Source organism: Pelecanus crispus, chromosome Z (assembly GCF_030463565.1).
Source record: "Pelecanus crispus isolate bPelCri1 chromosome Z, bPelCri1.pri, whole genome shotgun sequence".
Classification (NCBI taxonomy): Eukaryota; Metazoa; Chordata; class Aves; order Pelecaniformes; family Pelecanidae; genus Pelecanus; species Pelecanus crispus.
Window position 1 is genome coordinate 66710324 of NC_134676.1, and position 23134 is coordinate 66733457.

At 42.9% G+C, this 23134-nt stretch overlaps 1 protein-coding gene across 1 annotated transcript in view; it reads right to left on the reverse strand.

The window, feature by feature from the left end:
* Positions 1-23134, reverse strand: part of PRDM6 (PR/SET domain 6) — a 76196-nt gene that overhangs the window by 51856 nt on the left and 1206 nt on the right. The window contains exon 2 of the mRNA XM_075727026.1: positions 13528-13835. Within this exon, the coding sequence (XP_075583141.1) occupies positions 13528-13835 (308 nt within the window). The remainder of the gene's footprint in view (positions 1-13527; positions 13836-23134) is intronic.

Below are 23134 nucleotides of genomic sequence, written 5' to 3' on the forward strand. Positions count from 1 at the left end.
TTCCTCATTCCCTGGTGCCTTTCCAACAGGCTCCTCCAGGATGGAAAGTTTAAGAGACCGATGTATGAATTTAAAATATTTGCCTGCTTTGCAACTCCTGCCATTTTTGTTTTGCTGGAATGGGGAGTAACACTGGAGTCTTTTTATTCACTAGGAAGTACAATTACCATGAAACAGAATGAAAAGACCTAAAAAATCCAGCAATCTGACATTGGGACAAAGCTAGGGAATCCTGATCTTGGAAGCCACTCCATGCTTTCTGTAAGCTCCTCAACACTACCAGCTCCCAACAAAGCTGGAGAATAAATGAAAGCTCAGAATCATACAGTGACATTGTGGTATGAGCTTACAGCACCCAGGTCTCCATATGTACTATCTATAGCTGTCATGCACACAAGAGAAGAATATTCTTTCCCAATTGATCATAGTTAGGCACAGCAATAGATTTGTTTGTTTGTTTGTTTAATAGTGAAGTTTACTAGGAGTTTTCAAGTCTTTAATATGAAACTATTCAACTTTCAACCATATGATTTGTGAGCAGCTTTAGCAAATGTTAGTACTGATTTGGTTTGTGTGTATGTGCACAACTGCTCTATTATAAAGCACACAGTATAAGACCTTCTCTGGTATTTGCAATTGCACCATTTGCTCATGATCAACTTGAAGCCACTAAGGAGCCCTGTCAGTATTACTGCTAGGATAAATCAGCTGCAGCTAAAGTGGAAGCCTATCTTATTTTTAAGTTTTCAGAAAATCTAGTAAGGTGCTGGTCAAATAGTCACAAAAATTTTCCCCAGCAGGCACAGGACAAAGCCATGTCAGACGGCACAGAGATCCAGCTCACTCTAATCATACTAAACACTGCCTGGGCACAATCCTGTTTCAGCCCATAAGACAATTAACCTTGCTAGGACTTGTTCCCTTGGGCATGGCACTGTGCTAGCAGACACACTCCCACATGGCTTCCAGTCCACAGCAGGCTTCTGTCTGGTCAGCTTAGACCACAGACATAGCAAGTTTCTGCCCCGTTGTGCCGGCCTATGGTCCACCCTCGGTGTGATATCATATTTTCTAGTGCAATGCTAAGGACAAACTAAAAGATCTCTAAGAAAAGCTTTGCATACTCAAGAGTATCACAAAGCTACCTTTTGTAGTACTTGCAACTTTTTGAAACCTTAAACTAGATAAAATATTTAAATTAATCAACAAGAGAGTAGGAAAAATCCAGAGCAGAAAACCATGAGAACATGAGGGAGAAAATTATTAATTCGGAATGCCATCATTTCTTAGCGTTTTGCCTGTGACTTTCTGTAGGATATCCACAACTCCTCATCAGGCAGTGCCAGCTCAAAAACTGGATAATGGATAGATCAGCACTGTAATGCTCATGAGACAAGTCTAGCCTGGTTTGTGAGAGAGTGGTAAAATTACCTGTAATCTTTGAGAACAAAGAGAAAGAATAGCAGTAATCTTCTACAAGAGTCAGAGTCTGAGAGCGCCCTGGCTCTTTCTCCAAACTCACTGGCACCACATTGCATTGCTATCCTATTCTCCATCTTCTTCAAACACACTGTTTTAGCAGCCTGCACCTGTCTGTTGCCCCAATTTTCACTATGATCTAAAGGTCCACTTTTTCAGCCTCCATAGACACATGAATTTGCTGAGGAAAAGTGGAAAATAAGATATCTAGCTCTCTGATTTTTACGGTTAGACCTTCAAAGAGTATGAAGGAGGGAGAAATTCAGTCAGACTTTCAGTCTGTGGCAATCTGATCCTTGGATACTCTACTACAAAGTCTTTCTTACATAGAAATTTCTCAGCATTACTTTTTTTTAGAGATTTACCAGATAAGTTAATATCAAGTTGCAATGACTGACTGTAGCATTATTTAAATAAAGCAATGGAATTAACTATCAAAATATTAATGTACATCCAGTCCAGCTTTGTCAGTGAAAGAGAAAACTTTTTTCAACTGTTAATGTGGGATGACAGCTAGAACTAGAAACGGATGCTGTCAACAGCAAACTTACTGCTAATTCGGAAAGGAAATGCCAGAATGTTTGGCCTCTTTGTAGAAGGCACTGAGACAAATGCACATCTTTTCAGAAATCACAAAAAGCATTTTTAATGTAAGATTTTTACAGTAATAAATAATTAAATAAAAAAGTAAAAATAGTAAGAAATGAAAAGTACTAAAACAAAAGCAAGAAAAGGTAAAAAATAGCAAAATAAACACCATGGTGATCCATACCTTCACAATAGGTTGGCTCTAAGCATAAATTATTGCCAAGACATGGAATTGCCTTGCCTTAATTATCATTGTAGCAGGCTGTTTTTTCCATGGATGCAGCAGCAAGTTTAAATTTGTGACATCTTTCATCCCCTAAAACAAATGATCTGAAAGTCAAATATGACAGAGAAAGGAGCATTTTTCCTGAACTACCCACTGACCAGTGCCTGGGTGCGATATGGGAGCAGTATGCTGCTCAGCTTCAGAGAAGGGAGGCGGCCTTGTGCAAACTTGTTCAGTAGCTATTGTTGTTATTTCAAATTGTGATTGGCAGTGTACAGAGAGGCATTGCTAGCTATATCTGATCATAAATACAGCCACTATGACATGCAGGCCGTAGAGTGGGAATGAATAGCACAAAGTATAATATGTGGACCTGTGAGATTTCAGAAGAGATAAGTAATAATGTGGAAGAAATACAAACTCAGAATGAAGGATTAAGCAAATTAAGATCTACAAAGTCCTTAAAGTGATCCAACATGACAGTGTATCTTTAAAAAAGAAACCATCTGATTTGGCTTGGCAGCAAACAATGAAATTGTACAAAAATTAGCCTGTCAAAAGTAAAGGAAAAATCTATTTAAAATAATGACGTAAAACTTCTGCAACACTACTGCCCCTGGGACATGTCATTTTTGGGTAATTAGGGCATAAAAATTAGCATTTTATTAAATAAACAAAAACCCACAAAGGTTAAGAAAACAGACAGAGATTTGTAGTCTTTGAAGGAAAGGGAGGCTGCAGACCTCAGCCTGACCCTCAGCCATCTTTTGTTGGGAATGGCAGACTCCAAGGTCAAATAACTGTGAGGCCAGAGTTACTGTCTGAGCCCACCCAGGCTCAGATATATAGCCTACTCTAATGTATGTTCCACCATATAGTGGGCTATAGACACCCCTGAGCCCAGGCCATGAGGTTTCTGCTGAACTCTCACTGCTGGAAACTCACCAAATCCCTAGACTGGGGATGCAATAGGTACCATTCTGAACAAATAAGCAAGCAAGTTAATATTCCTAAAAAACTACCTCCTATTCCAAGTAACATGAATGTGGTCCTGGTTCAATCAGAAAAGAAAAGAGAATGAAATTCAGATGAGACAACATTGATGCAAAGATTTGAACATCAATACGGCACCTATTCTTTTCCCTAAACGTCTTCATGATTAGTGTGTAGCCTAAGGAAATGCCAATGTTCATCTTAATTTTGGTTACCTTTGTGATAAAATTGCATCAGAAATTGAGCTTCCTAAACACCTTACCTGACTTTTAAACATGCTGAAAGATTTACAGCAAATTAAACTCTACTGTGTTGGTCCATGAACAACAGAAGCGGTTCTGATGTGTGAAAAGTTTTTGTCCCAACACAGAAACAAGATCTCAAATTTCTCAGGAAGTGCCTCTCACCAGCAAAATGCCAGAGCCAGAGTACGGTACTTATCAATTTGCAGGTTTGGGACCATGGAAAAGAGAACACTGCTGGAAACACAGCTGAGGTCTTAGCTTGATACAGTTTGCCAACTGCCCCAAATGGTTATGGTAACTTTAACAGAAATTTGTAAGCCTGTTTAACCTCTTAGGCATTTCTGTTAGAGCTGCACTTTTCTGCATGAAAAAACCATCTTGTAAAAAATTAAACTCTTTTTCAAGAACCTATCAGTTTTGCTTAAGTATTCTGATGATATTTTTACATTAGTTAAAAACATATTTATTGTGATGAAATGTTGTGTTTCTTCCTGAACCTTCCAAATGCATGCCACCTAGAGGCACCTAACCAACCTGCATGCCAGTTTTCCTGCTCTGAAAATGGAGAATGGCCCTATGTCATGGATGAGAATCAAATTGTTTTAAAAGTTGGGGTTTTTTTTCCATCAAATGTCAAATTCTTCTCAGAATGTTTGCTCTGAAAGGCAACTCATTTTTTTAGAGGCAGACAAATGTCACTTTGCTACGACAGCTGTCACTGAAATCTTACTGGTCACAATAAAATGAATTAACACAAACTCAGGTAAATACCTGTAGCTCAGCAAAACTTCACATCTCCAAATGGAAATGAGGATGTTCTTTACTAGCAACTGATCTTACAAATAAAAAAAATATACCTGAATCTTTCTCATTTTTCACTAAGTAATTGTGCATCTCCTTCTTTCATCTCCTTTTACATCGCCTTCTTTTACTGGAGCAATGGACATGGGGACAGAATTCAAGACAACTTAGAAATAGAAATAGAAATAGAATATAGAAAACAGAACTTTTTTTTTTTTGTCACTTCAATGATACAGTCTTTTTATAAAATGGTGGTCTAAAAATAGTATCAGTCAGCAATCCATACTGCTATAAAAGTTATTTTGACAGATTGATAAAAACTAATACGCTGCTTTCTACAGTGACTGCTGACATGGCATCAGGCAAAAAGTACATATAAACAATTTTTTAAAAAATACTGACCTTTACACAACTGGAAGATTAGCCTAGGTAGAAGTCATGAATCCTAGATTTGCTTACTTCACTCGCTTTATATGTGACACTTCAGTTAATGTAGGATTATTTTTTTTTCCAGTTTAGGACTGTTACAAATACTGACCATTACTCTATTTCCAAATTCAGGGCTGTGTTACAGGTGAACGACATGAAGAACAGAGCCTTCATATGGCCTCTATTTTGGTAGGAGCTTCTTGTACTCATGATAAAACCACTTTTCTCTACTGTGTAGTTCCACAGATGAAATCAAAACATCTTTAGAAATGCCCTGGGGTCACTAAATTTGCTTGCTTATACACCAGTAGGTCTCTACACAGAAAGTACCAGGTTGAATTATTGTTAAAATATGGAACTGTTTACGTACATCTTGCTAAATCCATGCAACAAATATGCAATGTAGTACAAACAATAAATTTATGAGTTACAGATTTTTTTACAAGATACAAAAAAAATATTTTTCTTTGATGTTAATATTTATCTAACTAAATACAACGTACTACTGCACAGTCACTGGCAATGCAATCCTCCCTTTCTTCACACTAAAATACTATCCTTAGGTCAAATGAGTGCATTTATACAAGGGTACCTTTACTTTAACTGCGTGTTACTGTTGTTGTATAGACAGTGGCAGACAATATGCAGGTGGCTCTGTAGTTCTGAAGGAGCAGTTGGCCTATCTTGGGAAAAAATGATTTAAGAATTGTGATTAAAGTGATACTGTGCTATTCAGTCATGCCTGAAGACCTCATTAAATCAAAGTTCCCAGTGACATCAATGGCTATCTTGTCTGAGCAAGGACTGATTAACAACTGCAGGATATTAGTCCTGGAAGCTCATGATCTGCATGAGACCTGACACAAATTAGCTTGTTGCCAGCTATGACTGGACCTCATCTACAGTTTGCAGAAAGAATCTCCTGTAATCACCTGCATGTTAAGGTTTACCATTTATACGTTTTTACCATGCATATTGCTTATTTTCACGCAAGTACAAAGCACTGTGGTTTTGTGGTTGGTGCCTAGCATTTTGTGGCTTTATTGTATTTGTTTTAATATAGGAAAACTTCTGGAGTGTATTTGCTTTGTGACATAATGTCTTTATTATGTCTTGCAGGAATAATTGACCCAAATCAAGTTACTATACACTATATCTATAGGTTAATTAGAACTTTAAGATGCAACAAATAAAACACATTATTGACTTTTAAATCTTCAATCAAATAAATATTTACAGCTGCAATTTGCCAAAATTATTTACCTTTCAATAACGGATCACAAAGAGAATGTGCACTACAGACTCAAGTGAATGCCTTGGCTGTCAGCAAACAAATTAGAAACAGAAGAAAAAATAAGTGTTCTGGCTATCATTACAGTCTATAAATAGCTGATGTGGTTCTCCTTTAAAGATGTGTGTTCTTCTACATTAGTAGACTTTTCAATGCATAATTGACCTTGAGATGGAGAATAACCTCGCAGTAGAGTGGCTTTTCTTTTAGGGAACAATGAGTATAGATATTAGAGGATGTGCCTGTTGTCAATGATCATTGCTGAAGTCTGCTTATACCACACTGGGACAATCAATTTTGTAAATGATTGCAATAATCAAGGAAATTGCCTAATTTATAAATGCTGGCATACAGCATTTTAATGGATTCCTACATTTTAATGCTGATGCTTTCAAAGCCAAATGAATTGTTGTCCAAGCTGTCACTACACAAAATGATAAAAACATTCAGTCTTGTGGGTAACTACATCTCATGGATATTCAGACCATCAGGTACATAATCACTCATTAGTGAATTCTGTGATAGTTTCCAGTTACAAGCCTACAGCAAAAAGCCATGCTTTCCTTATGAAAAAACCTTCTCTGGGACCAAGGACTAAAAATAGTCGAGTATTACTGAATCAATACATTAAAAAATTTCATAGCCTTGTTTGTCCAAGTAAGATAGCACACTGTTTTACCTTTCTTCTTTTTTTTTCTGTACATGAAAAAGAATAATCTTATTTCTAGAACTAAGAGGCAGGTCCAACAGCTTTTTCACCATGAATCACATCAGTGCAGGCACCATTCGTATGGGAGGAGAACAAATGCAGGGCTTGGTGCCATGGCTGTTGCTGGTGGGTAATTCTACCTAATCCACTCTGCAACTTGCTCTCCATACTTAAGCCAGTTCCGCAGACATAGTTATACATGGATTGCTATTCTCAGTTAAACCTTAAGCAATTGATTTCAGCCAATAGTGGGCTGCCAGTACTTTACTTACTGCTCAATCTCACTAACCTGACATTTATGGTGTACTGATTGGCCTCTGTCAGTGGTGGTGGTTGTAAATTCACTTTGAAAAGCTTTGTGTTAACAGCCTTCAACCAGGCTCTGAGACGAGTACGAGCAGGCAAGCTGACAATTGCTCGACCTCCTGCCCTTATTACAGTGAGTAAATCAGGCTTTGAGCCATTAGGCTGGAGCCCGAGGCCTACACAAAAAGGATTGACATGACTAAAGGTCAACCTCTGTCACACATGTGTAACAATTTGGATAATGGAATTCTGTAACTTATCTGAAAAAGGTGCCATATGTGTGGAAGGAAAGTACACCCTGGGCTGAATTTTCCAGCTTTTATGTTAAGCAGTTACTTAAAAGTATGCTTTTTAATGTCCATGCATGTTTGATGCCATGAAACCTGGGGGGCCAAAACACACAAAACAGTGATGGAGACAGTTCTGCAAAATATTGAACACCACCGCCACCCTGAAAAGTGTGTGCTGCAGTTTCGGCTTATCAAATCTATAACCAATATATTATTGGCATCAGGTATGCAACACATTTTGCATAGCCATATATCTCATTAAAATACTGCCTTTATTCACTCACTTTGAATCAAAAGTCAATAGAAATAATTCATTGTTAATGGTATCATAAATAAAGAGTCATTTCAAGCTTTACAAACCAGATTTCATCCAACAATGGAAATTGCTTTTACTAACTAATAAAAAAAAAGGTCAAGTGTTTCTGTAATATTGGTGATTAGATCACTTTTGAGCAATACGGAAAGGTGGTGGTCAAATAAGGACAGAAATGAGCCTTTATATTTATTTGTGTTCCATTTCAGTATTTTTGTGTATTACATAATAAAATCTCCAAGGTGAGATTATGTGCCATGGAAAAACAGACAGTCCCTGCATGATCTGGCAATTTAGAAAATATTTTCTTTTCTGGGAATAATGTGTGTCCGGACGCACGCATGTTCCATGCCGTCCACAGAATTATTGTTTTCAGTAACACTGTTGAGATTCTGGGGCTGTATCCAACTCCCCACCAAAGTTTATTCCAAACTTCACTTCATTAAGTAGGAAGAGAACCAGTCCCTGTGCCAAATTAAGTTTATTTTGTTGCACGTGTGCTGAGGCTTATTTATCTGCTCAGGCACATAATAGCTACCTTGTGTACATGAAATAAACATACTGAAGACACGGAGATACATGAAGGTAAGGTGTGAAGAAGTCTTATAAAAATCACAAGGTTTCTAAAAGAAACATCAAGGTTTAGTTTAGCTTTTCTAAGAATAATGATTATCAAAAACAAAGTAGTTTTTATATTTGGGATCAAACTAACTTTATATTGACCCTAAGTAAGGAACCTACAACTTACAAAAGTTATCTGGAAAAATGTGATACTAAGTGATCCAGAAATACTAATGTTAGCAAGCTGCTTTATAGCAGCTTAGCGCGATTTTCTTCTAAGGTACATAAATTAAAGAAGTTGTGGCACTGAATGTGCTCTTACTGAACTTTCAGCTTAGCAAGCTACTGAACACAACATCAGGAATATTTCCAGTAGTCTGTATGTGAACTTTAAATCCACGTAAAAGTAAAAATTATTGTGCTTTTTTTAATAGAAAATAAACACAAGGGTGGTACATCACACAAAATCCTCAGAAGAGGCAAAACAAAACAACAACAGAATGGCACCAGCTGTTACTATGCATAATTTAAGATCTAATAGTAATATAACTAAGGGTTTTTTTCAACACAAAATTATTTGAATTTCATTAACATGACATATTTGAAACAGGGTTGACAAGCAGTCTAGAATACTAGATGATGGATTGCTGAGAAACATAATTTTCACTTTAATAGAACTACGGCATGCACATAATTCTATCCCCCAGTGCTTTGCTGTAACAGCGAATTTAGTCCAAAACTACAGCCTTGAGAATCTGCATACAATTCTAACACCATAACTGGAATGAGTGCTTCATTTGAAAGGTTAAGGTTTCTCTCTGCATATTAATACGCACAGAAATGTACAGTACTGCTGCATGGACTCTGGCTAGCCTGCATCCCAGCAAAATGCCTGTTCTTGGCCCAGATGAAGTCAAAGGCAATGTTTTCTTTGACTTCAGTTGAGGCACTAAAAGGCCAATAAGTACCCAAATGGTACTTTATTAAAATGACATGCACACTTTCTAGTAGTGCCACTTAATCCTGTCCATTTAAGGGGAAAATCAGTAACACGGGTTTAGCATTTTGTAATTACTAATGAACGCCCTGCTATATGTATGTTTTGCTCATCCCTGTAAAAAAACCTAACATATGAAAAAGCATTTCTTCCAGAAAAGCAAAACTTAAATTAAGTCAAGCTAAAATAAAGTGAAACAATATATTTTACATTCTTGGCCTATTCCAAGAAAAAAAGATTATTTGACCTCTGACAAGAAAAAAAGAAAGCAAACTCTTTGTCAGGCAAATGAAGAAAAGGAAACTGTAAGATTCTATCCTTTGATACGTCTGTCAGTAAAAGTTTTTTCATCTAAACTGCATGTGCAGGGGAAAAGACCATTTACGATTTAGCTGTTTCCAGAATTCACAGTTTAAAGTCTGAAAAATTTTGACTACTAAAACGTATAAGCCTTTTAAACTTCTGTATTTTATTCTAATAGAATTTAAGTGTATATCGTATACATTCCTTAAGTCTACTCTTATTAAATTTTGATGTTAAACAGAAAGGGGAAACCATGTGCAACTAGATTAATTTATCTCCAGGGAGTACGGACACATTAATAATTGAGATAATGTTTTCATATATGTTGGAATCAAGTGTGCCTTTTCACTTCTTTATTAGAAAACACATTAGGGGAAAATTATCTCATTCTCATCAGTAAGACCCAATTGCTGAGAAAGTCTCTGTTTTCTTTGCAATAACAAAAGGATTGTTCTCATTACTTCCAAACGGAAAAAAAAAAAAATTTAAAAAAAAAAAAAGATCAGAAATATTATCAAGCAGTGCTGGAATAAATGCCTGTATTACCAAAGAGAGTGTTTACTTAATACACCCAGTCCTGTTTTTGTTTTAAACAAATCAGAGTTTATTGTATTTTTATAAAATACAAGCAAACTCTGGATTGGATAGAAGTGGGCCAAAGGGGAAAAAAAGAACTACAACTAAAAATGACTAATATTTTTGGCTTTCTGAAGGACTGATCTTTCTGTAAGTTATAAAAAATTATCTTGGCTGATTGCGAGAGAACTCTATAATTTCCCATGAACACCCATAGGTGTCAAGGCCTGTTGTGAGGTAATGGAATGGTATGTAATTTACTCTGAATCACTGTACATTATGCTGTGTGCATTACATACAAAGCAAACATTGACTACATGGTGGGAACACTTGTGCAGACAGACTGAAGCATATTTCTATAGCGTTGAACTATACATCAAATGCAGTGCTTCTGATGTTTCCCACAACAAAGAGAATAAAAAAAGTCTCCAAATCAGTAACTACATTTGAAAGTCTTTGCAACAGCCCTCCTCTTTATCTGGTATACATTGAAAACAAAGAACTGTAAACAAACAAACAAACAAAAATCTATCAACTTTACTTTGCAGTGCTGAGAGAAAAAAATATTGAAATGCTATTTACGGTACTAAGAGAAGTTGCCTCTATAAGGTCCATCAGGACTAATGCTGAATAACTGATCTGTGGACATACTTGTATTGTAGCTATCTTGAAAAGATTGGTGGAAGACAATTGACTAGAACCACAACTTTACAAAGGGGCAATGATGAGACATTCCTTTAACATTTACAGTGATTTAATCCACAATCCTATACCATATAGACTAAAAGAATACAGACTATTCAGATACATACTTTCAACTGCTTTTATTTATTTTCATAGATCAGCTTTGTAAAATCACACACACTTTCTGATTACTTTCTTTTGCTATACTTTTTCTTTATTAAACATTAGTTCTCTTATAGATAAAACATACTACACTGAAAGTCAAAACAAATGAGAAACGGCCAAAACTTTTAGCTAGAGCTTAGAGTATGTAATTCTTTGCTAACAATATTTGCCATTAACAGAAATAATCTGAGACCATGAGCTGCCCACAATACCTCTCCCAAAAAACTAAATTTAATTATTATTTTTAAGATAATTCACTTGAAATACTCACACTCATTTTGCTAGCCAACAGGAAATCTGTGTTTTGTGTTAAGAACAGAAGAGCAAACCCACACAAAAACTCAGCTGATGCCCATCGATGGCCAGCATCTGGCACAGACATCAGTATTATTTCTTATTTTTGATTAACATCTTTTTCTTCTTTGCTTTTGGCTTTCCCCCCAACAACTTTCTTTCTTTCATTGCTTTAAAACAATTTTAAGCTCATCTGAAATTAAACTAAAAAATTCTTGCCTATTTAAAAAAGATATTATCAATATTTGCAACTTAACTTGCATAAAACTGATTCAATTTTTTAAAAAAATAAATTGATAATACAAATATTTAATGATCATGTAAAATTCTCTAACTCCACTTACTTTAGCTACATTTCAGTGTTTTATGTAACTTTATGATCTGGCAAGCTTCTTATTTTATTATTTTGTATTCTGTTAATTAGGATAATCTAAACTCTTAACAATGAAAATAAAGCCTCCAACATCACGATAGACTGTTACATAAAAAAAGATGTGATTAATAACATATTCCAAATTGCTCTCATTATAATCACTGGGCTTTGGTAGGAACAGGCTTAAGTCCGATTTGTTAATATCTTCTATACAAGAGAAATTCCATCCCCACTGAAGGCAGCAACAAAACTCCCAATGATTGCAAGTCATATAATTGTACTGAGTACATTTAGGTGTGTTCTGAGACTGATCTTTTACTCTTTAATGTGAAATCTCCCTCTTGCCACAATGACTCTTTTGGGTAAATACTTTGAGACAAAGACCCCGAAGTGTTATTTACTATTTGTTTGCATATAGGAAATGCACAGGAGATCCTACTCACAGAAGGAAGTCACACATATTAGATAGTATGCAAAAATAGAATATAATGATTAAAAGAGGTAATCGGTCCCAAAGAGCTGACAATCTAAATATTCACAGGTTCTCCACAAATGAGTGTTATACACAACATACTGTCTCCACAACACCAAATATGTTTTAAAAATCCATTCACTTTTACTGTATACCCACTGAAGACAGCAAAAACACTCTGTGTCTTCACGGACTCCTTGTCGGGTTTGTAATCAGCAAGCACTTCCCCTTATATTCTGAAGATCTGGGTTTGGTCTAGGTGAGTAAGTATCACCTGCAGATCTACAAGCATGTTTCTACTGACTCTCCATTAGCAGTTAGTCTTGAGGTGAGCAGAAGCTGCAGCTACAGAAGACTAAGCAGAACTAAGAAATTACACCTTCCAGCACAAAGCAAAGAAATGAATGGCAAAAGAATAGGTAGACAGCAGGCTGTTTCTGTAAATAGGAAGTACTGACACACACAGGGACTATACATGTTCCATATTAATTATTATATCTGTGTGTAAAATGAGCATATATTGTCTTTTCTTTCTAAATTAACATACCACATGATGCTGTTGTTAGCAATCTGCATACAAACTATACCTAAGCACAGAACTCCAGTGTTTCACTGGAGAAAATGTGCACGGTCACAACAGTAACATCCACGGATGTCCCTGCATGGCCAAAAGAATACAATAGCAGGTTTATGATCTATTCTGCCAAACCACAGTCAGTGTTCATTGCAAAATAAATCAAACTATCACAGCCTGAATGTTTTCATATCAATTATCACTGTTGTCCTCTCAAGAGGGTGACAAATGCAAAAAAAGAACATCTTCAGAGAGCTGAAAGTGGCTTTCACACAAAAGCAGTGAGAGCATCATTAGGAATGCATGGTCAGCGCAGGACCAGAGTTGAACGAAATTGTGAACAAGCACTAATACCTTCACTGTGCAAATAGCAGGGCTGTCGAATAGGTTGCACTTGTTTCAGCAGCTTTCTTGGACTGACTGTAGGCCACCAGAATGGTGCAATACTCCATCTCAACCCAGATGTGCTACTCAGACTGAGATGATACAGCTGGTACAGTGACCTGAGAGCTCCATCAGCTCTTGTTACTCAGGTCAAAACGTAAAGAGCACCGTGTGTTGTAACCCTCAGCCTTCTCTGGCCATTTCTCTCTATTCTGCATCACAGCACCTGCAACAATCTGCTCTTCCTGTGCAAAGCAATTGGACCTCTGAGGTGTCCACCGGTTTTCAGGCTAGCTCTAGTGCAGCAAAGCTTTTGCTCGCACTGGCTACGTTTTCAAATCTGCTGGGTCAGCTTACTTAAATTGTGTTGTTTTTTTTCATGGCTAGCGAATGGTGCTAGTACTGCGTACAATTCAACTCAGTATCTACTTCAAAACAATCAAACTTGACAAGGAAATAAAGGCGATGACTTACTTCCCAGAGATGCTGAGTGTTCCTGATGGCTCCTGCTTGAACCTTCTCTGGCAAGAGCAGGACTCCCTGGAAGGGCCCGATCCAGGTACCCTGCTGGATCCGCTGCGCGGCACAAATGCCGTAGGCTAGGCCGGGCACCGTGCTGGTGCAGAGGCACACTTCCCGGGGCAGGTCCCGGAGCCACTCTGGGATCTCGGGTGGAGGGGCTGCCGCGGCAGCACTGCTGGTGCCCACCAGACGGCGCAGGGAGTGGAGGGGCCCGTGCATGGGGCACTCGCCGTTGCGGTTATCGGCACACATGTCACATCCTGGGGAGCAAAGAGGGGAAAACGCGGTCAATACGGTGCTTCTGGCCACCACCACGATCACTGCCACGGGCAAGATCATGCAGATCCCTCTACTCTTCCTACCGTTTCACGGCAGCTCGGCACTCGTAGACACCATGCCCTTTTGCATGTTGATTAGGATGGTTTTCTTAAGCTCACCAAAGCCCTTAATAAGAAATCCCAAAGGCTGAGCAGAAACCCTGCAGACATTTTGCAAGCCTGGTGCGTTCACAGACCTGCCAAGACTCATTTATTTTAACAGTTTTTTAAGAGTCATTTTTTGACTAATACAAACAGCCCATTTAAACCATCCTAGTGTGTTTCAGTGAGACATTTTAAAACACAGTCATAACGCCTCGCAAGTCCCCCTCATTTGCCTTACCACAGCTCAGACCAAGGGTTTAATTGGAACGGGATTTAATTTCATCCTTATTTTAAATGAACTTTCACTCATTCACTCTACTTTTTACATTAACATGTGTGTGCATGCCTGTCTGTTTAGAAAATAAAATTAATAAAATGGAACCTCATGAATGACAAATCAGAGCATGCCTGGACATTTACTTTCTTATAGATGAATCTAATCTTTAAATTGAAATTATGTAGCAAATATTGCTGCTTCCTAGCACACATTTGAAAATTGTTATTGAATCAGAATGCATGTTCTTTGCCTGTTACATGTAGCTGAAGCTAAGAACAAAAACAGCATGTCTGTTTTGTGAGCAGTTCCCATGAAAAAGACCATTTTGTAAAAACGTTAATTTCCCTAACTGCTCTTAATAATGGACGATGTTTCTCTATTTTGGGAAGATCCTACTGTGATTTTTCTTTTTTGAGCAAAGAAAATTTTGGTTAAATGCTTCCACTGCACTCTATTGCACATGCCATGAATGTACAACTTCCAGGAAAATGTTTCATACCAGGAAATCCACTTCTCTGGAGGTATGCTGAGTTAGCATAACAATAAATCTATTGAAATAGGTTACCATCTTCTGCACATTTCACTTTTGTAGCACAGTAAAGGTTTTCATATAAATTTATTCCAGAAATACAAAGGAAAAACAATTAACTATGCCATAGTATTTCATGCAGCAAGTCCTGGAACTTTCCCCTAATAATTTTATACAACCTACACCCATTCTTATAAAAATAAAGCACGGTATTCACGATAGAAGCCGGAGCTTCTTGGTCTAAGCCACAGATTTAGACTTGCTAGATTGCCTGTAACCACAGTTTCAATTCTCGGGGGGACTGACTCAGCTGTTCTTCCTTCCAAGGTGGCTATACCATGTATTACATAGGCCTCTTTCCTACACAGCCTTCAGAGGAAAACCTTCCTCTCTGTTCAGTAAAAGCTGCTAAAGGGTAATAAAAGCTGCATTTTCAAAATATAGCCTCTATTCGCATTCTCCAATTTTAGACACACTTTCTAAGCACTATTTCCTGTCATCTTCTTTTAAATTGTACCATACAAAAATGATGCAATATGAAAATATTTGAAAGTTACATGTGGAAGCTAATTTCCTTCAAAATTGTTACAACTTGCAGGAAATGCATGTGTCCCTACTTGGTGCTCATCTGTTCTCTACCCATGAGATCGATTACAGATGTTAGCAGGAACCGAGCAAGCAGACCCTGAGCTGTGCATTACTCTGACGGGTGCCCTGGCAGAAGGCGGCCCGCATACGAAACTCGCCCCATGCTGTCCCTAACATGTCACGCAGAGTAAGGGCAGGAAGGCAGGAGGGAAGAAGAGCCCTGGCCAGCGCTGCAGCGACAGGACAAAGCCCCCTGCTGGGGACCGTGCTTATATTGGCAAAAAAAATGCCTTTTGGCTGGAGGGTGAAAGCCTTTCCTTAACAGTATAATCCCGGTCGCAAAACGACTCTTTTGCTGGGTTAAGGCCGCAACTGCAGAGGGGTTTTGCTCGCTCAGCCACGTCAATTAGAGGTGGCTGGAGGATGAGATTTGCAGGACCCCAGGGAAAAGGTTTCTGGCTAGTCTTGAGAGAAGATTATTGTGCAGCAGATATTCCTACAGTCATTCCCAGGCATGATGAATAAAAGGCAGCAAGTACATGCCAGGGGTTTTTCTGTTGTTGTTGTTTCCACAGCTAGTTTGGAAAGTGAGGTACCACCACAACATCTTTTCTTCCCTCTTCAAAACCAGTCATCAAGAAACCCTGTGTTTTTGGCGTATCCAAAGACCTCAGGGGCTGCATTGGAGTTTGGCATGGGAGATCATACAGGAAAGGATCTCAGATGGGGGTGGGAAAAAAAGCCAATCCCAAACAGGTTGGCATGTGAGTACACTTCAAACAAATCTGGCATCCTAGCATGCACGTTAGAAAGGAAACATCTGACAGGAAAACTGAGGGCTGAAAGAGAGGACGTCTAACCATGATGTCAGTTAGCACCCAGGGCAGGTCCTTGAATCCGACGTGTTTGCACTGTTTGATGGTCTCCTAGACGCATAGCTCTCCTCCCAACTACCTGATTATTAATGGCTTTCTTGGAGACGCCATGTCTCTGTAGCAACTTACATTAAACATACTAAGGCATTTTCATGACTCCACTCAGGCAATTTTAGAGTCAATTTCCTGCATCCTGCCACCAGATATGCATAACTTCTAATGCACACAACTTTTAGTACCTGTATAGAACAAGGATTTCTTCAATTCATCCTGACAATATGTGTGCATGAGTGTGCATAAAACATTTTATTTCTACCTTTTCAAGGTAAAGAAACTAAGAAATTGACAAGGAGTATAAACAAACCCTGTGCCACTGTCATTTACCCTTACAGAAAGTCACACATAGTGATAATTTATTGTCCACTATCCAAAACCACTGGTAATGTCTTAATGCTGGGCAGTGGCAGTATCTGATCTCCTGCTGTGTTCCTTTCCCTTTGTCCTGCCAAAGCTGAAAATTTGGAAAATGGGACATCTTCTGAAACTGTTTTGACTTACGGCTTGTTGATGAGAGGGAAGGAGTCCGTCTTTAATACTAAGCAGCCCTGAAATTCTTCTTAGTCACATGCTTTATACATCTCTCTCTAGTTTTTATGCAATTGTACAAATAAAATTTTTAAAATTCCTCATACATGTTATAAGAAGCAGAAGCCCTACTAGACATGTTTTACCATGCCTTGAGTAAAAAGTTACCGTGCATCTTTTCCTCTTCTGTGACTAACTTTTGTGTAATGGTACGGAGAAGACTTTGACGCAAGTACACTTTCAATAACATTATATCACCCATTTAAAGACAGTCACTGCACGCAGTGGATTTGTCTGCCTCAGAGGTCAAGGGAAGGAAGTCCTTAATATCAGATCGGGGAAAAAAGGGAGAACTTCAAGACTCATACCCTGCCTCACAGAAAGGATCAACAGCATCATCTTCATGGATACTACAAAGTAGGATGTGATACAGTGCACCAACTTGCCTAATAATACATTGAAAAGAAGGGATTCTTTTTAAGCGGGAGAGCACTGTGGTCCACTGACATCACTAGAGTCTCCAAACTGGACGGCAACCGTTAAGACCCACATGCGTGTGGGAAGTTCACGTAAAAGGGACACGACGGGACAAGTGTGAGCTTTCCAGAGGACTGGCACAAAGGGCAACAAGGAGAGAGGTACTGTGCTCTTCCTCCTATTTTGGCCTCAATTGGCAGCTGTGTGAGTGCAGGCCTCCTCCAAGGACCGCTGAAATGAATACTTCCACTGGTTGTAATCGCATCAGTTAAGCCCCAATTCAAGACAAGAAGAAGCAAAAAATGTGAGAAAATCGAGGGATTTGCTAAAAATGGAAAAAGCAAGGATGACTGCAGCCAGAGCAGAGTGTCTCCTGACAAAACCAGGAGACATAGAAGGTAAGGTCAGTGGGAATGCTTCACTGCAGGCCCAGATGCAGCCAGACTCTTTGGAAGGAGATCAGTTTCTCACTTTATACCTTCATGCTCTATAGATGGGAGGATTAAGGCAAGGAAGAAGCAAGAAAAAAAATTAAACATTTTCCTAGTGGAGCTGTTTGGTATGGCTCTCTTGGGAGGAGTGCAATATGTTATCGTTTATTTGCCTCCATAAAAATGAGCACAGTGTAATGCCAGCACTAAAACTCCATGCGAGTACACTTAAAAGTACTAAACATAAGCAAAAGGGAAAGGACACATCATTGCCCCCCAAATATAATTCTAAACACCCTCCAACCTAAGTAACACTACTACTGCATATTTTAAAGGAAATCTGAGCAGAGAAATCTTTTGTCAGGCAAAGGTAGAGTCCAACATAGTGTTTTAACCAGCAAACCAGCTGTAACAATAAATGAAAGAAATACATTTTTGTCTTGGCAATAATATGCTTCAAAGGTGCAGTTATACTGGATACCTGCAGTTTGCTGGTATTAAAGAAGGATGGCCTCTGACCCTCTGCTTCATAATTCACCGCAAGCACGCAGGTATCCGGTGTAAGTGGCCATCATTTCACACCGTATTACTCACTTGCAAGTGTAAATCACCGTGGCTGGCCCTGCATCCCTGGCTGGGCCTGGGTACCCAGCTAGGAAGGAGGGTGGGCTGGGTGAGACAGTACCCTTTCGTTTCCTGAGGGCTGGCGCTTTCCTGGGAACTGCGGGTTCTTCTTGCCTCAGTTTCCTCATCGACGAGCCTAACGTCCACCTCCTTCTGCGAAACTAATCGCAGCTTCTCGCAGACTGCCTGACTCAAGGCAGGCTTTCGGGGGGACAAAACACAGGCGCGCTCTTCCCCCCGGGTTCCTTTTATTTATTTATCTATTCTAAATACTCGCTGCGGAGCACCGGGTCTCGGGCCGCCCTCCCCGGGCTTTTACCCCGTCGCCTCGCCTCCCCGCTCTCCCCCAGCCGGGACCAAGCCCCCGCCATGCCGCGCCCCGCCGGCCGCTGCTCCCGCACCAGAGCAAGAGCTGCCGTGGGGTCCAAGCCCCCCGGTCGGGGAGTCAGGCACACCCCGCCGCAGCTCCCCCGGGGGACACAGTGTGCGAGAGCCCGCCTGGGCACCCCAGGGTGGGCCGGGAGGCCGAGGGGACCCTGCCGCTTGCGGAGCGGCTGTCGGGTTACTTTTGCGAGGCGGGTGGGGGGCGGGTTGGGGGAGGTGTGTTTGATTTTCCCTGCCTTCGACTGAAGGTATGAATGAATTAAATTTCCGTGTCAGGTATGAGAAGGGTAGGAGAATATTGTGTGTAGATAAACCTTGCCACCCCCTGCCCCTAGGAGACCCCCATATACAATGTAGAGATGATGAATAGGCTCTGGGAGAGGAGATCGAAGTTCAGTCCGCACCAGCTCCACTCTCTCCTACAAAACTATAGGGCAATTAATTGTGGCTTGTCCCCTCATCCTTCATCTCCTGGTGGCACATATCGATGGAGATTACTGCTGATGGACCATTTTATCACCCTAAATAAACAGTCACCACCTTCTCTAACCTCAATCTAATATATGGCTATCCGCTATGTTTAAGGGTGCTGGGTAACTAATGATGTAAAATAGCTAAATCATACAGGTTACCAGCAGTCTAGAGAAAAAAAAAAAAATCCAAATATTCCCCACACCGATCCACTTCACAGCGCGTTATATATACACTGTCTCCCCGTAAATTGAATGGGAAGAGGCGTGCAAACTGCTTGCTTGCGTGACACTTTAATTTTACGCGGCATATTTATTACGGTGGCAGGTTGGTGCTTTCTGGTGAAGGTAGAGGAGTCGCAGACTTCTCGTCGCGAAAGCCTCTCCCCAGCAGCGAGGGGCAAGCCTGCACGGGAGCGAGCCGGCCCCGCACCCCCCGAACTCACCCCAGGAGATCTCCTCCTCGCCGCGCAAGCGCCCCTCCCCCAGCGCCCAGAAATACCCTCATCTCTCCAGACTCAGAGCTGGGAAGAAAACGGTCCCCAGCCGCCTGCCACATTATCAGGGTTTTAACATAATCCTTTTTACTTCCCTGGGAGTAAAGGCTGCAGGGCCCCAATTAGGGTTTTGTTTCTTGGTTTTTGGGTTTGGTGGGTTTTTTTGGGTTGGGTTTTTTTTTGTTTTTCTTTTTTTATTCCCCCCCCCACCCCCCCTAACTAAACCTCTTTCAATTTAAAACGATTACATACACTTAACCCACAGCTCCTTGGAGCTCCCCCCACCCCCCCCCCCCGCCCAAGACCGTGCCACATTCCCTGGTACTCGACGATCGAGGCGTGTGTCTAAGGGAAACCGCCGCCCATCCATCTCCCCACCGCGGCTGCCCGGCGCCGGGACGGGACGGGCGCTGGGGAGCCTGGACGGGCGCTGGGACGCCGGGACGGGCACTGGGGCGGGCACTGGGGAGCCGGGACGGGCGCTGGGACGCCGGGACGGGCGCTGGGCCGGGCACTGGGGAGCATGGACGGGCACTGGGGAGCCAGGACAGGCGCTGGGCCGGGCACTGGGGTGCCGGCCGGGCGCTGGGGAGCCGGGACGGGCGCTGGGACGGGCACTGGGGAGCCGGCCGGGCGCTGGGGAACCGGGACGGGCACTGGGGAGCCTGGACGGGCGCTGGGCCGGGCACTGGGGAGCCGGCCGGGCGCTGGGGAGCCTGGACGGGCGCTGGGCCGGGCACTGGGGAGCCGGCCGGGCGCTGGGGAGCCGGGACGGGCACTGGGGAGCCAGGACGGGCGCTGGGGCGGGCACTGGGGAGCCGGGACGGGCAATGGGGAGCCTGGACGGGCGCTGGGGAGCCGGGCCGGGCACTGGGGAGCCTGGACGGGCGCTGGGGAGCCGGGACGGGCGCTGGGGAGCCAGGACGGGCGCTGGGGCGGGCACTGGGGAGCCTGGACGGGCGCTGGGGAGCCGGGACGGGCAATGGGGAGCCAGGACGGGCGCTGGGCCGGGCGCTGGGGAGCCTGGACGGGCAATGGGGAGCCGGGACGGGCACTGGGGAGCCAGGACGGGCGCTGGGGCGGGCACTGGGGAGCCGGCCGGGCGCTGGGGAGCCGGGCCGGGCACTGGGGAGCCTGGACGGGCGCTGGGCCGGGCGCTGGGGAGCCGGGACGGGCAATGGGGAGCCTGGACGGGCGCTGGGACGGGCACTGGGGAGCCGGGACAAGCGCTGGGGCGGGCACTGGGGAGCCGGGCCGGGCGCTGGGGAGCCGGGCCGGGCACTGGGGAGCCTGGACGGGCGCTGGGGCGGGCACTGGGGAGCCGGGCCGGGCGGGGTGGCGGCAGCCGGCAGCGCCGCCGACCCTCGGCCTTTCCCGGCGCGAAGGCAGCGCCGCCGCCGCCGCCGCCGCCGCCCCAGCGGGGCCGCCCGCCCGGCCGCCTCCCCGCTGCCCCACGCAGCGCGGCCGGAGGCACCGGTGAAGTTCGCGGGAGCCTCTGCCGAGAGGCTGGACCCTCTTCTCCGGGGCAGACCGGGCGCATTTGGGAAAGACGGGGGAGCGGGGCACTCGCTTGGCTCGCGAAGGAGGTGCATCCAAAACTAAAGGCCGAGGAACAGGCAGCAGCCGGGGGCCTGGCGCCCAGCCCGGCTCGGCAAGCTGCGGGGCCGAGGCGGCGGCCCTGCGCCCCGCGCCCGGGCGGGATCGGGCCCGGGGACACCCCCCCCCCCCCCCCCGCCCCCCGCAAGGCGCCCGTTTGCCCGCCTCGGAGCTTCGGTGGGGCTGTCCGGAGCCAGAAGTGCACCGAGCCAGCGTAAGTCGGGCTAAAGTCGGTCGCCCCTCACCTCGCCACAACCCCGACCTCCCTTCCTTCAGAGGCGCACCTCCGGTGCAGCACGGGGAGGGAGGGACGCGGTCGCCGGTCGCAGCGGCTGAAAATCCCGCCTGCCCACGGGCGCCTTGCGTGACCCCCGAGGCACCCCCGGCCCCCCGAGGCACTACCCAGGCCGGTGCCCTGCAGCTCGCTTTGTCGCGCCTCTGCTCGGGCGAGAGAGCGGAGTGCGGGGCACGGCACGGGCTGCAATTCCCTCACTCCTTCCTCGCTTGCACTTTGCTTTTTTCTTCAAGAACGGGTTGCCCAAAGCAAACGCACCTGGTCCCCGAAGGCTGAAAACTCGGGTTAAAAGTTTTGCTCAGAGGCAACTAATAACCTCTGGAGCGAAAGTCGCCTTGTAAACAAGTTCAATGATAAAGACTTTTCAGATCTCGCTGCAGGAAAAAAAAAAAAAAAAAGGGAGAGACCGTGCTGGCAGCACCCTGCTCCGTCCTTCAGACGGCGAGGGCTGCCTCGTCCCAGTCGGACGCGATTCACAAGCGTCCTTTCTGCAGCCGACCCGTTTTCTTTCTCGAATCCACCTTTAATATCGCCGTTGGGAAGAAACTACGCAGACTTCCCCCGCGACTCTGCGGTGTGCTTTTATTCCACTCACTCCTTAAAAATGCTTCCCCCAGATCGCTTTTTTATCTTGCTTTCTCTTTTTAAAACCTTTATCTTGCAGATTTACAGACCTGCTCCGAGAAGTAAAACATGTATTGTCTAAACGGTTCGGTCGGCGATTAAAAGTGCATTTCAGATTCCATTAAGTGCATGTAATTTATGAGATCACGTTTTCTGCACCCAAGAATAGAAAAGACACTAACACGTTTCACTACAGGGTAAAACTAAGCATGAGGAAATTGCTCAAAACAAAGTCAGTGTCCAATACATAAAGATTTGCACGGTTAAGAAGGGGGAAAAATACCCGCCAAAGTCAGAGTCAACTTTCCTCTTGCTCTTTAAGACGTACGCACAATTATTAAGACTATGCTAGCATCCACGCAGTTTAATTAATACACAGCAGAGTTTCATGGAAAGTTTCAAAACAAACTCTGCGTCTGAAATGAAATTAAACGAATCTGCTTTTTGCTTGGGCATGTGCTTGTGGATCACTGGTTTGGGGTATCGTTTGTCTGTTCAACAGCCTTCCTTAAACAGACATTTGGGGACAACAAAAATAAAGAATTTTAAGAAACCTTAGAACAAGAGAGGGTGTTTGAAACAATGGGAAAAAAGTGCACACGCTGAAGCCATGTTCAAGTGTTTTAACAAGGACAGATCTGTGTGCTCTGAATGTTAGTAATAAACCTGATTAATTAATATAGTTCATCTAATTATTTTCACCCTGTGAATTTCCTCGGTTGCATAGTATCTATAGATACAGGAACAAAACACAGGCAGAACCAATTTCTAAAATCACAAACCTCTAGTCGATACAGATGTTTAATAATAGGGGCGCCCCCCTAAAAAAAAAAACCAAATCCCAACCCTCTCTATAATTGGCAACAGCAGTATTAAACGTTTTCT